At 41.1% G+C, this 17,410-nt stretch overlaps 1 protein-coding gene and 1 long non-coding RNA gene across 3 annotated transcripts in view; one reads left to right on the top strand and one right to left on the bottom strand.

The window, feature by feature from the left end:
• LOC124860203 overlaps positions 1 to 10,763 on the bottom strand; it is an 81,220-nt gene extending 70,457 nt beyond the window's left edge. For both annotated transcript variants that reach the window (XR_007036295.1, XR_007036294.1), the window contains exons 1-3: positions 10,406 to 10,763; positions 314 to 500; positions 70 to 177 (exon numbers count right to left, since the gene is read on the bottom strand). This is a non-coding gene — a long non-coding RNA (uncharacterized LOC124860203). The remainder of the gene's footprint in view (positions 1 to 69; positions 178 to 313; positions 501 to 10,405) is intronic.
• Positions 2,339 to 17,410, top strand: part of gpc4 (glypican 4) — a 44,333-nt gene continuing 29,261 nt past the window's right edge. Inside the window, exon 1 of the mRNA XM_047353258.1 lies at positions 2,339 to 3,585. Coding sequence (XP_047209214.1) covers positions 3,429 to 3,585 — 157 coding nt within the window. The 5' untranslated portion in view covers positions 2,339 to 3,428. The remainder of the gene's footprint in view (positions 3,586 to 17,410) is intronic.

Here is a 17,410-nt window from a genome sequence, read left to right as displayed (position 1 = left end):
TTCACCCAACTAGCAAAACATATTTATTTCATGCAGAGCATAAATGCATGTCACTTTAAATATAAATACTTATCAAATAGTGCATCCAAGTATTCCTCTGCAGTTCTCAACATTGTACGCAATGACGACTGTCCCTTGATTTATTGTGTGGCTCTTGCTCTAGTACCTAAAGTTGACCTGAGGGGAGAAGGTTTGGGTGGAAGAAAAAAGAAGTTAGGGACCAACTTTGATCTATCTGCTTCCAACATGAGAACACCAGATACAAAAATATAGAAAGAGTGCCATATTTTAGTAAGATGCCGCTGCAGTTTACCCTTCTTTGAACAACTTGCATCTCTCCTCCAAGATTCTCTCTTGTCTGTCACTATGAGCAGGTTGGATAGTCGACTTTTTTGCTAAAACAGCAGTTCTGTCTGCCTGGAGGTCAATCAGAGACTGCTAGGTGTCACGTTTAGCTTGGTCCGTGGATGTCTTGGTGGTTCCAAACCTTGGAGTCGAGCCTGGTTTAATATCAAGTAAAAACATTTTTAAACAAAGTTAATCAGAGACACTGCACAGGTGTCAGAGCAATGGAGGAAAAATAGCAAAGCACACACCACATACAAAAAACATTGATTGCAACTGAATTTAAAATAGCAGTCAGTGCTGGCTCTGACTTGGCTGGGTAAGGCTTATTGCTGGGTTTACTGGTTATGACTGATCACCCAGTCAGAAGAGGATTTTCAGAACCCTGAAAGAGACAGTATGTCAGGATAGACCATCACTAAGAAAGAAGCTATCTGTTTTAGAACCACATTATTTAGACTCAGGGAGACCAAGCATGTCATCAATCTATTACACCAGAAAAAATATGTGTCTCATTTCAAGTTTCAAACATACAATAATTGTACTGACTGAAAAGAGAAGCTTATATTCAAATTTGAACATAATTTAAAATTTTTTGATGAATCCTGCAATAATTTAAAGCTTTCTGAATTTGTAAATTAGCTTAATATAATAATTCATATTTAAAGGAATTTGGTGGTATAAAAACACTTTGAGGTATTAAAAATCAAAATAGTTGAGATTCTTGAACACCACCTTCAGAATAAGAGCTTGTGGCTCAATCTAAACGTCCAACGAGGACTTTTAAAGGGGAGTTGGAGAAAAGTTTTTGTGAGAGTTTAATTGTAGGGTGTTCTGTTCACTTCACTATTTCTAGATGAGAAATTACACAGTCACACACAGTTATTTAGTCCCCCAATCCCTTCAAGTGTTAGAAGGGTCATCAAAAAGGGCATAGAAATCAAAATAACTTTGGAATTCAGGGGCTTAAGTGTCTGTGGGCTCTCCAGTCCAGTCTGATTTTTTACCAAGCTGGATGTTGAAATTCCTCAGCCGCAGAAAAAAAAACCTGAGACATGTCGTGTCATTCAGAGCTCATTCATGTCTAATTATCATGGCACTAAACCATTTTCTCAGCCTTTGTTGGCCTGTTGAGAGGATCGCCAGGCCCACGCTCTCCCATGCGCACAGCTCCAGCATCCTCCTCCTGCTCCTCAGCAATCCCAGAAGCAGCAGCAGCACCAGCAGTCACACAGAATGAAAGGAGCCGCCTCAGGAATGCGAACACAAAGCGAGGAATGTCATTCTGCCGAGTGCTGCTACCCCCCCAAACCAAACGGACAAGTGCGCACACACACAGAAGTACCCCACAAGTCTTGGCATGTTTAAATCACAGGGGGTAAAAAGTCTTATTATGACTTTTTTTTATCATTATAATGGAATATAAATATTAACTTTGTGACTGATAATTTCTTTACTTTTGATACGTTTTGTCTTCATTATTAGATTTTACACAGATGGTATCTTGGTATTAGTTTTTCATTACAAAAGATGCTATAACCCATTAGTTTTGAATAGTAGATTGTGTCTCCTTAATATACTAATAGTTTATTCTTAATATTTTACAAATTAAATTTTGCTAAATCTGAAAATAAAAACAAGGGCCAAAAGTAGCTCAAAGGTTACGTTCAGGAAGCATCAGACACAGCAAAGTCCTAAGATGCAAAAAGACCATTTTAAATCAATATTAGTACTTCTGTCAGCAACAAGATGCTGTTATCTGTTTTGAGACCTAAACAAAAGAGAACCAAGCTTGTAATAAATATGCATTTGACAGTTTCTTAATAAGCAACAGAGTACAGAGAAATTGACTCTTTTATTTTTACCAATAAGGGAAAGTCGCTTGCTTGTACTAGGCTTTATTTATGGGTATCAGAATAAAAGGGGCTGCCTGTCACATTTCAGATTTTATCTGTAAAAAAAACTGCAAACTTTGTATCATTTTTCCTCCACTTCACAATTATGTTGGTCTGTTCTGGTATGTTTGTGTTGGTTTGTCACACAAAATACCAGAGGTATCCATACTTTTTCAAGGCACTGTAAACAAATGACTATGTGACAGCAGTAACATACTTGTAATGCAAATTTGGGAAACTTTTATGGAAATAAATGATGATGCAATGAAGTGTGAAATTATTATTTTACCAATGTTCCGGATTATACTGTAAGTTTCATACTACTCTCTGGTACTTTCCAGTTGTCGATGAGATTTTGGTTTGTTTTGTGTTTTCATTTTTGACCAGTAATAAGTGGAGGTCTTGGCTCCACTCCCAGCTCCTGTCCTGGTTTTCAGCATCGGTCAAGCCTCTTGTCTAGACAGCGCAGATAGCAGGAGGTCCGGAGCTGGGAGTCCCTGCTGCTCCATACTCCATCCCTGGTGTTCCCGACCGCCGGCTCTTTGTCCCCGGAACTCGCTCTCACTCCTGCCAGTCCGCCGGGGCTTTTTTTTTTTTTTTTTTTTACTCGCATCTGGATCCCAGTACGAGTCGCAAACAGCCCAGCGTCCTCTGCCGCAGAAACCACGGCGTCTTTAAATTCGGGAAAGCAAGCAAGAAAAGAAAAAAGGGAAGACAGAAGAATCCCAGCTCTCCTCCGGCTACTTTCTGCGGTCTGCTGTCCTCCCGTGGTTCGTCGAAGCCGTGAAGCAGTTTGTGTGAGACTGATTGTTGCCTCAAGTTGGGGAGAAAGTTTTTTTTTCAGCTCGCTGTTTTCGCACATAAACTTTTTTTTCTGTCGAGTCTGAGACTTCATATTTAACTAACAGTTGTTGCTTTTAAACGGGCGACGTTTTAACAGGGTTTAGACGTATTTTGTGTTTTTTTTTTTTTTCTGGCTCCAACTAGTTGCTGCAGAGCTGGCCTCGGAGCTGCTGTGAATGAAGTTTCTGTTGGGCTGAAGAAATCTCCAAGAGGAAACTCAGCCTCGGAGGCGCACTAACCTTTCCTTAGCTAGCACACACCTGGGTGGCTCTAAACCTATTCTTAATTTCCTTTTTACGGCTTTTACGTTTAAAAAAAAAAAAAAAAATCCCAGTAAGACCCACGATGAAGACGCTGTTGTTGCTGTGTGTAGTCTGCACGCTGACTGTGTTGTCCGTGTCGGGGACCACGGAGCCAAAGTTGAAAAACTGTAACGAAGTTCGGGCTGCGTTCAGCTCCAAAGGCTTCAACATGAACGATGTCCCCAACAAAGCAACCAACGGTGAGTTTTACTCCTCAGCTCAGCTTTTAACCCCGCTGGGTGCTAAGAGAGAAGGGGGGAAGGCACCCTCCGGGGTCTTCATTGTAGAGATTTCCCGGTGCTCTTGTTTTACATTTTAAGCTACTGAGGTTGTCTTAAATAACTCTGTTAAACAGGGTTTTTATTGTCGGCTAGAAACATCCAGTCACTGTTTGTTCTGGTTCTTATTCTTCGCTAACAATAACATGTTAAATATGTCTTTTAAAAAGAACAAAACCGTTTTAATTGTGGTCAGGTTCGACACATTAAAGCTACTAGCCTAACCTTTGTAGAATTAATCCGAATCACGTTAGATATGGTCTGTCACCTGTACAACAACGTCTTTGGTTTATTTTTGTAATTATACTGTTAATCGGTTTTTATGTATAGATAAAACTTCCCAGAAACAAGCTTCCACAAGTATGTACCTCTGATGACATCACAGAAGGCATAATGCAACTGATCAAAGTTTTTGCCCAAACTAATTGACTCCTTCAAAGGATACTTGTACTTTGTGTGGCAACAGACAAATGTTTTAGAGCCATTTGTGACAGGTTTCGGTCAGGGTTTTGAAAAGTTCGAAACTGAAATTGTTTCTTAATAGTGGAAAACTGAAAATTCAGTGTAGGAAGAAGTTTGAGTTTCCAGATTTCTTTTTTTAAAATGAAAAACTGGAATTTCCAAGAAAAAAAAAATCTAGATTTATGTATTTTTAGATGATGACCTTTATGTTTGATTTGCCACATCACGATTTGAGTTTTTGTCCAGCTTAATTATTTAGAATTATTAACAAAAGAACAATCATTCAAAGGTTAAAATGACCATATCTATGCCAGTTTTACAGTTTGACCTCTACATGTGGGATTTACATTGGACCCATGGGTCTTGAACTGGACCTGGGTTGAATGCAGAACAAATAATTGAAATTTCTACTTTTTAGAATTTTGTTAAAAAGATACGCTAATCACAACCTTTGATTTAATGTTATTTGTTTTCAATCTTTGATAATATAGTCCAGATTTATTATAAGTAATGCAGGTTCTAACGGATCTAAATCAGCCTGGAGGTATCAAATAAAAACATAAAAAGGGGAGATAAAAAATAAAAACTAAAAAAACAACTAGGTTAATATTTTGTGCTCAAATGTCCTCAACCTCATACAATTGACAAAAACAGAGTAGATTTTCTATAATACATTCATCTTCTTGTTATATACTGACTGGCAGAACAGCTGTTATGCATTCATAGCTAAGTTTCCTCTCTACCACCTTCTTGCACCTTTTCTGCTTCATCTGGCTTCATTTTTAAGCCCCTCAGTGATGGTGAAAATCACTCACTTTGGGTATTCACTCAGTAAAAACTTTCACACAGAAGAGTGTGTTGTCAGTGCTACCTGTTAGCTGTTATGTATGGTTTGTTCACTGATCAGAAATGGATCAGATGTTTTTGTTTCCGACCGGCTGATCACCGATCAGTGAAATTGACAGAATTTAGCCACCAGTGGATTTATTGGTGCATCTCCAAGTGAAGCCTAAAAAGCTTTTCTTCTTCTTCAGTACTGTACGTGTTTGTGGTAAAACCTTACATTTCTGGTGGAGAAACATTGTTTTCCATTTAGGAAATACTTGTAGCTAATTCATAACAATATAAGGGGGTATAATCAACACAAAAGCCCGGCTCCCTACTGAATGAGGCCAGGCTTGTGTTTATTTCCAGGCTTCCTCAACGGAGGCTCCTGCGGCTGTGAAGTGCAGGCAGCCGGCGGTGATTTAGTAAACATTCCTTGTGAACACGGCTGGTGGATTTGTCTCCTCTGACTCCGCTGGTTCTCATTTTGTGGTGGAAGCTTGCTCTGTTTGAACTATACATCTCCCTGTGGGATAGATGAGAGCACATGACAGGATGAAGGGCACCAGTGAGGGCGGCTGATGTATTAGGAATTAGAGGGGCAGGAGGGCAAATCAATGAAGCCAATCATGGGATAAGTCAAGTAATGGAAACTTAGGTAGGGGGGCTTTTACAGTGAAGGCTTTGAGGGGAAGCAGTGGTTCGGGGAATTGAAATTCCTCTGTGGCCTACATACTTAAACCCCCCTTCCCCCACCTTTCTCCATCATGTTTACATTTTTACAGTAGTTAAGTGAACATGGTTTATTGAGACCTTTATGCACAGTCTGCTTTGTTGGCAGCTGTGAAGTAGCTCCAGCATGATGCCCTGGTGTGATTTTCCAAGCACGACCACTGGTAATTTGGTTGTTGTGTTGCCAAGGCTCCAATCTCCTTGAACAAGTTTTGATTTGCATAATAGGACAGTGTTTGATTTTGCTATCTTTACTCACTGAGGCTTGTTAAAATTTTAAGCATAAAAACACATGCAGCTTATTTTCTCATGTTATTGCCAGTCTTAAGGTCCTTTTTGTTTTTTGCAGTTTCTTCTGGTTGTTTTTCACTGAAAGCCCCTTAACAAATCTGCAAAGGTCAGATATAGTAGTAAAAGAGTCATATGTTTGAACGTGGTGTTATTGTTCAGTGAGCTGGAGACTAAATGAGCTGTTCAGAGATATGGTGCCTTGCAGAATCATGTACTACCTCAGAATCAGAATCCTTTACATTTTTTTTTAAATGTTAGAGTCACACCCCTAAGGGGGATGTTATTGTGCAAAAAAATGTGCATACCTTTTTTGGGAGGAAAAAGATTTGTGGTTCATAACATTTTTGACATAAAAAATCTGAAACGTGTTGTGCATTTGTATTCACCTCCTTTTTCTCTGATACCCCTTTAATAAACTCCAGTGCAACCAGTTGCCTTCAGAAGTCGCCCAATCAGACCAGCAGTTCTGTGAAGCGAACATGGCACATGGTTCAAAAGACTGTTCAATCTGCGTTACAACGGAAAGTGGTTAGCAGAGCTGCAAACCTACCAAGACATGGCCACCTATGCCCCTTTTCCACTGGCTCGATTTGGCCAGCCCGGAACAGATCCGCACGGCTTTGCACGTTGTGTGTTGCATTTCCACACACCAGCTTTTGCTCCGCTGAAAGGGACACCTCCTGGAGGCGTGGCTTTAAAGCATTATTTGTCGTGCTGCATAACCGCGAATGAAACACCCAACCGCCAATGTAAAGAAGAAAAGACCGAAACGCGTTACAAAGACAAGAAGTAACATGTCTATTGCCTGGGGATTAAACCTGCTGACTGCATTGACAATCAGATTTGATGAGTAGGATTTTGACATCCGCTTTATTATTATTAATAAAATTTCACTTTCCCTTTAAGAGACTTGGAAAGATTTGAATTAGGGCCCGTTTTATTTCTAATATTTGTTGCCTATATATTTATTCAGCTGCCGCCGAATACTGCAGTCTCCTATGATCGCCAGAAAAGCTTGCACCTCGTTGTTGCTCCAAGGGTTGACTTTTCTGGATAACTGAACTCCATCATATGTTTCTATCACTCGCTTGAATGCACGTTTGAAAATGCCGGTTGTTTTTTTTTTTACGATGGCCGACTCTTACGGCTGGCCGCGCCCATGGCCAATCAGTGAACAGCCGTTTGTTCACGTCACCTACAGTACCGACTCGGCCTCGCTTAGCCCTGCTAAGAAGGAGGTACCAAAAAAGTAGGTACCATTACTAAAATAACAGTAATGGAAATGCGTGCGAAGCGAGCCAAATCGAGCCAGTGGAAAAGGGGCACTAGATTGGTGGTAAAGAGAGCATCAACGGGAGTAGCAGCAGGGGGCGCTCATGGTAACTCTGGAGGAGCTGCAGAGATCCATAGCTCAGGTGGAAGGATTTGTTTTCCAGATGTGCCTGCTACAAATCCAGTCTTTAGAAAATATTGGCAAAACAAATGCCATGTTCAAAGAAAGCAATATAGGGGACAAAGCTGTGTGTGGTGAAACACTGTACAGTACCCTGAACGCACATTACCCACATTAAAACATGGTAGTGGCAGTATCATGCTAGGGGGTTGGTTTTCTATCCAATCTGACTGAGCCTGAACCTTTCTTGCAGAGGAGAATCAGTTTTCCTCTTTGTTTCTTCTTTTCAATGTGTGCAAAGCTGGTAGAGCCAAACCCCAAAAGACTTGAAACAAAAGATGGTTCTACAGAATATTATCTCAGTGGGTTATAGTAGTGCTTGTCACGTTTTTCAGATTTGTGTTCATAAGAAATGTGTAAAACCCATGTAGCATTTTCCTTCTTCACAATAGGGACTACTTTATGTGCTCTTTCATGTTGAATCTCAATTGGATTCACTGAAGTTTGTGGTTGCAACAAAATAAAATGTGCTCAATGGGTATGAATGCTACAATAATTCAAGGCACTATATGTCTAGGCTTGGTCAGCCCCATTGAGCAGCTGTTTCTCTTTCATAGACACTGAAATAAATAAACCATAGTAAAAAAAAAGAACCCTGAATGACAGTGTTAAGAGTCTCCAGAGACACCCTAAAAATGTTTGGTTGAACTTTAAATTTAAGTTATAATTTTATTTCAGTGAAGTTGTCAGAATCCTCATCCTGAATTAATTTTCCTTTCATTCAACTTGATAGACTTGCGTGACAACAGCACATTTAAAAGGATGCACCCATCCCTTTTTGGTTTTAATACAAGTACGTTTTTGTTTTAACTTCGTTTTGGTGCAAACATCATAAATCCAGCGTGTGGAACATCAGTCTTGGTGGAGACAAAAATTCAAAGATCGCATTTTCAACCTCAAAATCTCTCGTTATTGTTGGCAGTCAACAGATAAAGAAATGTATGTTCCCATTGAAATCACCCGCAGGTTTATCTGAAGCCAGACATGAGTCAGTAAAAATGTTTTTTAGGCAGTAAACGTGCAGTGGAAACCCAGCCTGCTCCAGCAATAGACAGAATGAAGTGATACAGAGGGACTGCAGGCTTGGCTGGTAAATTCCTCCGTTATCCCATGGTATCAGCTGAACCGCTTCTCATGGCACTGCTTCAAGACTTTGCTTCCAAGTTTTCCTTTTTTTTTTTGTCTGAGGATGATTTATTTGTGGCCTGTGGTGGAATATTTGGCATAAATTGGGAAGTAAATTTCTCCCAACACAGTGAATGATAGCGTATAAATATTACGGTTAATCACAGAAAATGTAAATGGTGGTTTTGCTGCCTGACTCACCTAATAATGTAACAATTGTATTTGATTCCCTTTTAATTATAAAAGGGTTTTGTCGCCTATCTGTGGAAAGGATCCTCAGAATTAATCGCTTTACTTGTGGATTAGCCATAAGATGGTGTAAGATTCTGATGGTATGAAAACCTTGACTAAAATACTGCATTGTCATGGTGTCGTGGTGTAAAGAAGTATAAATTGATATAATTGGTTTCGTTTGAATCAGAAAAACACCAAATATTTGTACATGTGCTAAAAATGTTAGAGTATTACAGTTTGAATAATGTTATCTATGCCATATTGGTTCTTTTTCACACATGCTACAATGTACTACACTTTTAGTTTTCAAGTAATCCTATCTAATGTCCCGAATATTCTACCTTTTTGCCGTTTTGTTCAGTGACGTCAGTAGGTTTCAAAGAGGGGGGGACGGGTAGTCAAAACAGTGTATTGATTAAAAAAAATATATTAGCAAATACTTTGGATTTTCAGTTTTCAAAATACAATTGTAATTATCATAATAAAAAGTAAAAGTAAACCTTTTTTCTGTTGCATAGGTTATTTTCACCAGGACATGATTCTAAGATCATTTTAGTCTAATTTCAGTTGAAACGCCAAGAGTGGGGAAGCTGTTGTGTGTTTATGTACATTTACTGTAGAACCCGTTAGACCCGCTTGTTATGTCCAGATCTGTAAAAGTATTCATTTTACCATTACTGTATGACTCCCACTACTTAGATTTTGTTTATATACTCTGCCATTCTTTTAGGCAACATAGGATTAAAACTAGGTCTCTAGAGTTTATGAAACTGCAGGCAGTGTGCGCAGAAAGTTAAATTGGCCAGATTCAGATACGACATGTTTTAGTTGAGGTTTTGACTTGGTGCTTTTATTCTACAATACAACTTGTTAGAGGAAAAAAAAACACATGCTTCTTAACCTGCAGACCTTTACTGAGCTCCATCCTGCGGTCTTCTCTCAACCTCCAGCCTCTTACTTAGCCCCATTGAATATCTTCATACATCCATCTTTTTAATGAATTGAGGGATATATCTGTACAGTCACATTAACAGGGACACTCTCATTTAGTCTTTACTGGCAGGAACTGATTCTAACGACAACACACTGATATTGGGTCAAGCTAGCAGAGAGGTGAAGTTTGCAGTCTAAAAGTTGCCCAACTACAGTGATGGCTTTTTATCCCCTCAAGTAAATGTCTGTAAAGTTAAGCAATTAATTGTCAGGACTGCTACTTTATAATTAGCGGACTCTTTCAACACAGTATGGCAACTTAAAACTCTTTCCTTTTTATGCTTCAAAATAAGAGTCTCAAACATGGATACGACAGCATGTCGAGCATAAAGCACTCGCCTCCACGTCTGGATTTGTAATATTAACTTGAATTTGCTTCATCATATTAAGTCACTTTGTGCCAACCGCTGGGTAGTGTCCTGCAGGAAGGACTTCCCTTTGACAAGCAAAATCATATAGTTTTAATATCGCCAGATCTCGTTATACCCCTACCTGTCACTCTGGCACGTTCTCTGGCATCTCTTTAAAATGTTTTTAAATCACAGCAACAGTATGATGGAAAGTCTTCAGCAGTTTTGAAAGCATAACTTTTTGAAACTTTAGTATACCTTGTTACTGATGACCCACCTATGTCTGTTGTAGGCTGAAAATTGTATTCCCTCACTTGCCAGCTGGAGGCTAGAATTCATAGTAGTTTAAAAAAAAAAGTAAAATCCACAGTAAAGTTACGGTCAGTAGCATGTTTCAGGTTTGGGACAGTCACGGATCAAAGAGAATGGAGGCTTTAGCTCGTGGAACATCCCCTGGTTATAGTCAGATCCGTGCATTATGACCGAAACTCGAAGCGTTCGTGACTTCATCGTGTCAGCCTCTTGGCTGGTTCGAGAGCTTCTTCCTGCAGTCCCTTATTGTGAGGAATCTCTCCCACCAAGCAAGTGGCAGGCAAGCAGTTTTCTTAGAAGTGCAACCATCTGGAGAAATAACAGGCTGGCCATTGCTGGGACATTCTTCAGATAAGATAAGGGAGCTGGAATGAGGGTACAAGGTCTGTGAGCATTTTTAGGTCCAAAGATCGGCATGAGTGGCTCTGCTCAAAACAGGTGCCCAGTTTTCTCACTCTTGCAATAATTAACAGATTAACCATTAGCTAAGTGTTCAGCTTCCCTAAAGCCTAAATATGTTTTCTGATTTAGGGAAATGTTTCATTAGATCATTAGAAGTCTATCCACTTCTGTCATCTAGTAAGACCTGCTTTGATTCACAACAGCAGTTGAGCATTATGCTATCATCAAGAAGCACATCTGTCCAAAGCATTTTACATCTTAATTGTGTTGTCACAATCTGCCACTACAGTGAGTGAATGGTACCTGCCTAGTTTCAGGGTTATCTTAAGCAGATGGTCTCTACAACAAGGAGAGTTTAAATACTGGGGACATATTAGCAGATGTCATGGCTTGAAACTGGCTTGGCTATTACTCCACTCCTCTTCTGGCCCTTCAAACATCTCCACAGCCAGCTGGGGACCTGGTTTGCGCTGTGTACTTGTATATTTGCAGTGCTACACTATGGAGTGCTTGGAGTTGAGTACAAAGCATTGTTTTTATTTTACTGACTACTGTTACCAGGAGCCTAAATTATATTTAGTGTTCATTATTAAATTCCTTTTTGGACTAATTGGGTTCAGACCTCAGTAACTTTCTAACCAAAGTAACATTTGTGTCTCCAATACACGATTATTGATGATGGGAAAACTTATTGGTCTCGTAACACAAGATTCAAACAACAGTTTCTTCTTTTTAAAGTAAAATATCTTACAAAGAGTGTAGTGAAAAGGGCTTAAGCTGTTATGATGAGCCCCGGATCTTAAGTTCGAATGCGTTAAGCTTTATACCCTATCGCAGAATCGGAATATTCCTTATTATCACAAGTACAACGCAATTGAGAAAAAGGGTACCTGGCCTGTGGATAAAGCAAACCTTGCACAGATGCAGTAGTTCATTTTGACCTCAATAGGGCACTGATAAAAGGACACCAGCAGTCTTGGTGTGATGTCATTTTTCTTTAGAACCCACAGGAAGTGGAGTCTCTGCTGGGCCTTTTTCAGCAGCTCAGGAGTGTTCATGCTCCAGGTCAGGTTCTCTTGGATGTGGACTCCAAGGAAGAGGAAGTCGGCCCCCCTCTCCACTCAGTCCCCGCGGTGAAAAGTCCACTATTATCTTGGTCTTGGTGATATTGAGAAGCATGTTGTCGTGTACCCCGCACCACCCCACCGATGAGCCCCACCCCTGTGGTGAACTCGACAGTGGTGTTGTTCTGGAAAGCCACCGTAGGTGTAGATGGTGAAGAGCAGGGAACTCAACACACAACCCTGTGGAGAGGCAGTGCTGAGGCTGATGGCCGAAGACTTGTGTCGACACAGTCTAACCCTCTGGCTGTTACCCGACAGTAAGCTGTGGATTTACATGCACGTAGATTGTGGCAGTCCAATGTCTCTCAGTTTGTCCACCAATCTGTGGGGAATGATCCACAAAAAGCAGCTGCAAGTAGCTCCCCCACTGTTCTAGATGGGATAGTGCAGCAAGGAGGGTTGTCTCTACTGCATCCTCAGTGGATCTATTAGCCCTGTAGTCAAACTGGTGGGGGTCTAAACATTTGGGCAGGAGTGATGTAATGTGATGCCTTACCAGACGTTCAAAGCATTTCATGACCACTGCTGTCAGTGCAACTGGCTGGTAGTCATTAAGGCTGGAAATGTGGGGTTTCTTGGGCAGGGGGACAATGATGGTGGATTTCAGACTGGGTGGGACAGTGGATTGGGACAGGGAAAGGTTAAAAATGCTGGTGAGAACTCCTCCCAGCTGGTCAGCACAGTCCAGCAGCCTTCTTCAGCTTGACAGCCTGTGGTGTGATCCTCACCTCATGCTCCTCCACAGTGAGGGTGAAGCTACTGTACGGTGTGGTGCAGCTGCCTGTGGTGGCACCACCTCAAAGTGGAGAAAGAAAAGGTTCTGCTTCTTTGCCAGTGAAGCATTGCTGTCAGCAGCACTGAGGTTAGTCTTCTAGTTGGTGAGCTGTTGCACCTACCTGCTGTTGCTGTCCAGGTGGTCCTCGAGCGTCATCCTATAGCCCAACTTGACCTTTCTGAAGCCTCTCCTCAGGTTTGCTCTGGCTGTGCTGTGCTGTGCTGAGACCCCTATTGACTGACCTGAAGGCGTTGTTTCTATCCTTCAGCAGCTGCTGGACCTCCTTGGTCATCCAGAACATTTTGTTGGGGTAGACCTGGGTTTTTTCCACAGTAACAATGTCTATGCAGGTCTTGATGTAACATAGAGCACTGTCTGTGAGGTGCTCTAGTTCTGGGTCTATGTTTGAGACTATTATTTTGAAGCAAGAAAGGAAGTAGTACTTGAGTTCACCTTTTACATTAAAGGTGAACAATAAAAGCTGCTTCTTGAGTTTACCAAACACTCGGTGATAACGGAATTGAATAAGTCTAGACTACATAAATTTGGGTACCTAGTAGAAACGTACAATAGGCTTGTAAGCGCTAGAGGAACATACTGCCATCTGACTAATGATGCGGATTGAACTGGCTTCACAGGTAACTGAGATTTTTAAAACAGAGTTTGAGGGTTATCAAACCTGTATTCCATTTGTGAAAACACAAAGGAGCATTAGACCTTAGCTTGGGGCAGTCATGAAGACACAAAACCAGGACAATATATTTTGCATAGCTCCTGAACTGCTTGTAAAACAAAAATAAGGATTCCTAATTTATGAAAACAATGCCTAAAGACTTGCCTTGTTCTTGTGAAGCACATATCGTGTTTCGTGTCATGATCTAAGTGTTGCCTTACTCTTGCAGTCTCTAGTTTTTAACTACACGCTGCCACCAGACCTGTAACTGTTCATTCGTTCAGACAACAGTGCATTTCTAATTTAGTTGAGTTCAATAAAAAATTGTCTATAATTAGGTTTCTTCCACTGGTGCACAGCTGCTTGGAGCAGAAAGTGAACCTCTTACTTTAGCTTACCTGAGTTTATCATTTCACAGATTTCACAGTTGTTTTCCTTGATGTTCTGTGTCTGTGTCTGACTTTGCTTTGCTAAGTTTGTAAGTAGTTGTCTGCCAGGTATAGACATCCTTAACCAAAGTGTCAAACATTGAGTCTTGTAACACAGCCAATTTTAAAATAAAATTTTCAGTGAAGGAGGATGCTATTATTACAGTGTTGTAAGTAGAAATTCAATGTGTTAGAAGGTACAGGGGGATCCATTGGCTTCAGACGTGTTATCTCAATAAAGTGTTTAGTTCAAGTCAAAGGTTTAGTTAAATACAGTGACAGTTTCATCCTTGCAAGTCTGACTCATTAAAGTCACAGGAAATTACTCGGTATGTGTCGAATGTAGGTTTTCTGTGCATCAAGCCTTTAAACCTTTTACAGCAGTGGTATGGTTTAGTGTTTGGGTGTGCATGTCTGATAAAAAGCTCTTTCTATCAAAACAGAGCATTTTAATATCAATGATTTGTTTACAGAGAAAATGTTTGGAGGGCTGGATAATAAAAAGCACTAAAGCCAAAGCATGAGCAATAATCTCTAATAACATTCCTGAGTGATGAGCTGAATCCTTGCAACTCTATGCCAGGAAGCAACTCAACGCTTCTCTTACACATTTTCTGAGGGGACTTTAAATTCTGTTTTTCAGTTTGTGTTTGTTAACACAGTTTAAGATTAACAAGATCTCTTGTGCTTATATTACAGACTTCTGCTTGTGCACAAGAAATATTTTACAGGTTTCATGTAAATGCGTCAAAAGCATTGATACTTTGATGGCTCCTGGTGTTGACATCTGCTTACCAAGGGTTTAATGATCGGTAATTAGGCCCGAGCAGGAAGGCCTGCAAGGGCCTATTGTAATCGCTCCGTTTATTATTATTCTGGCGACAAATTAATTGCCTTTTTCGCGGCTTTAACATATTCAAAAGCTCACCAAACTTGCAGAGCCATCAGTCGTGTGTGAAATTTACGTATTTTAAGGTTTTCGCGAAGGTCGCAATAAAAATGGCTCAACAGCGCCCCCCTAAAGTGAGATAGGCCAACTGGTAAGTCCTAGAGAGTTGAAATTTGGTACATAACTAGATCTCCCCAAATCATGAAAAAAAGTCTCTTGGGATTATGCCCTAAAACCAATAGGAAGTCGGCCATTTTGGGTCAAAGGGACATTTTTGGACGTTTTTCACTTTTCATACAAGTCGAACTTTAATGAGCTCCTCCTAGGGATTTTGAGCTACCGGCTTCATACTTGGTTAGTATGTAGTTAAGGCATTGGGGATTAAAATATATCAAAATTGTGAGTTTTTGAGCATAATGAAGGGACGGGACCAGGCCTCGAGGTTATCCTTCTTGCCGCAAATTTCGAACAGCAATAACTTTCACATAAATTGGCTGAGATACACCAAACCTGGTATTATTGATCCCTCTCAGGTCACCAACAATCCTATCTGGTCAAATGATGACATCATCAAATCCATGCCCCCTGAGAACAGGAAGTAACTTTTTTCGCTTGGAAAAGTCCCTCTGTGGCCGACTTGACTCAATCAACTTCAAAGTGTGTCTGATAACAACAACAAAACAAGTTGGTCTAACTTTGTTTGAAGCACAATTACTTTTCATAAAAGAGCGTGGCCGTGGCGAAGTGAGACGTCACGCCATGACCATACGTTTGGCTCTAAATTCCACATAGATCATCTGATCTGGACCAAATTCAATGTGATTGATCCTAGTCCAGTCCCCAACAGAGATCTGATGACATTTTGGTGGGCCTGGCCTAATTTCTCCACAGCGCCCTTCACAAAACTTTAAAAAATCAGCCCCAAGCCGTGCTTTGACCAAGGACTGTGAAATTGTGTACACATATGTAACTTCTCGGGACCTACAAAAAAGTATCTTGGAGTGTTGGTCCAAACCCCACAAGAAGTCAGTCATTTTGGATTGAAGTTGCCATTTTGACCACATCTTTGCTGTTTCTACCCACATATCTGAGCGAACTCCTCCTACAGCTTTTGACTTAGAGATTTGAAAATCACTCACTATACTCTTAAGGCACTGGGGATTAAAAGTTATCAAAACCTTTTTCATACATGAAAGCGTGTGGGCGTGGTCACGCCTCAAAATATGACTTCTCGCCATAAAAGATGAAATTGATATAGCTCCTACAAGGAAAGTCACAGAGACCTGAAACCTCCTGGGATTGATCTGCCTCTACGCATGAACAATATTCACTGATCAGATTCTGACATCATCAAAGCCCCGCCCCCTGAGAACAGGAAGTGTCATGTTTTCCTTTAGAGAATCAGTGTTTGATGTTCCTCACCTAATCAATGTGAAACTGTCCCAAGTAACAGATAACATGATGGTCTAAGACAGTCGCCAGTACTGAATGCTTTAGCTGGAGGGTGTGGCTATGATGGCGTGGCGAATTCTGATGTCACGCCACAGCCAAACGATTGGCTCTAAATTACACATGCATGGTCCGATTCACTCCAAAATAAATATGGTTGATCTTTGTCAGCCCCCAAACACCTCTATCGGATTACATTGGAATTTGGATCAACAGCGCCCCCTAGGATATTTCAAGTGCTCTATCTGCCTCATACATCATCGGATCCACTTCAAATGTAGTATACATCATCAGGGATCAATACTGAACATGTTGGCACAGTCAATTCATGACGTTGTTTTAGCCCCACCCACTAACAAACAAGTGAGTGCAGCTTCCATCTGGAAGGTCCGATTTACTCCAGATTTTGAATGCTTCTCGCCAGACCAAAACTCTGCATGACCGAAGATAATATGATATGTTGCTCACAGCGCCACCTAGTGGCGACGTGTTGAAGTGAAGCAGTGTCATCGTCGGTGGCGTGCAGCCAGGCTCCCGCGGTTGCTGCACAGGCCGAGTTGTGCTGAGATGCGAGGGCCTTCAATGCTGCTTGCAGCTTTAATTAAATTTAGGCTTCATTATGCTGGGGTCCTGTGAAGAGGAGGGGCTAGCTCTGACTGTGTGGCCAGATGGGGTCAGAGAAGGGAAGCAGGGCGGATACATGTAGCAATTATCATCTGGGTTCTGGTATCACAGCATGACAGCCCTGAGATCGCAGGGGCTGCTGTGGCATCCTTTTCTCTATGGCTGGCAACAGCTGCTTTTTCACTGCCCCAAAACAAACCAGCATATCCCAGCGTTACAAACCAACGGCTGAACAATGGCAAAACTGCAGGAATGTTGGTGAAATTAGAGCTCTGGGAATGGTTTTGACATCTAAGAACTTGTTTAGTCTTTAGGAAAGAGTCCTCAGCAACAGGGGAATGTTAAGTGTCTCTGGTACGCTCATTTAATATACTCTGAATGTAGCATCAGTTCAATAGCTGTGTGTGTGTGTTGGCTGAGTGTCTGTTATTCCATCACTTCACATCCTTTGCTTCAGTCCGTGCCTTCACCCCTCTGCCGAAAAAGGACAAGTGAGCGACAGATCAGTAGGGGGTGGATGCTCTGTGTGGAAACAATTGAGCACCCCCTTTCAGACTCGCCTTCCCTCCCCTCCCCTCCTCTCAACGCATTCCACACCGGACCACC

Source organism: Girardinichthys multiradiatus, chromosome 23 (assembly GCF_021462225.1).
Source record: "Girardinichthys multiradiatus isolate DD_20200921_A chromosome 23, DD_fGirMul_XY1, whole genome shotgun sequence".
In the NCBI taxonomy this organism is placed as follows: domain Eukaryota; kingdom Metazoa; phylum Chordata; class Actinopteri; order Cyprinodontiformes; family Goodeidae; genus Girardinichthys; species Girardinichthys multiradiatus.
The sequence above is the reverse complement of the archived record's forward strand: the minus strand, read 5'-3'. Positions and strand labels throughout refer to the sequence as shown.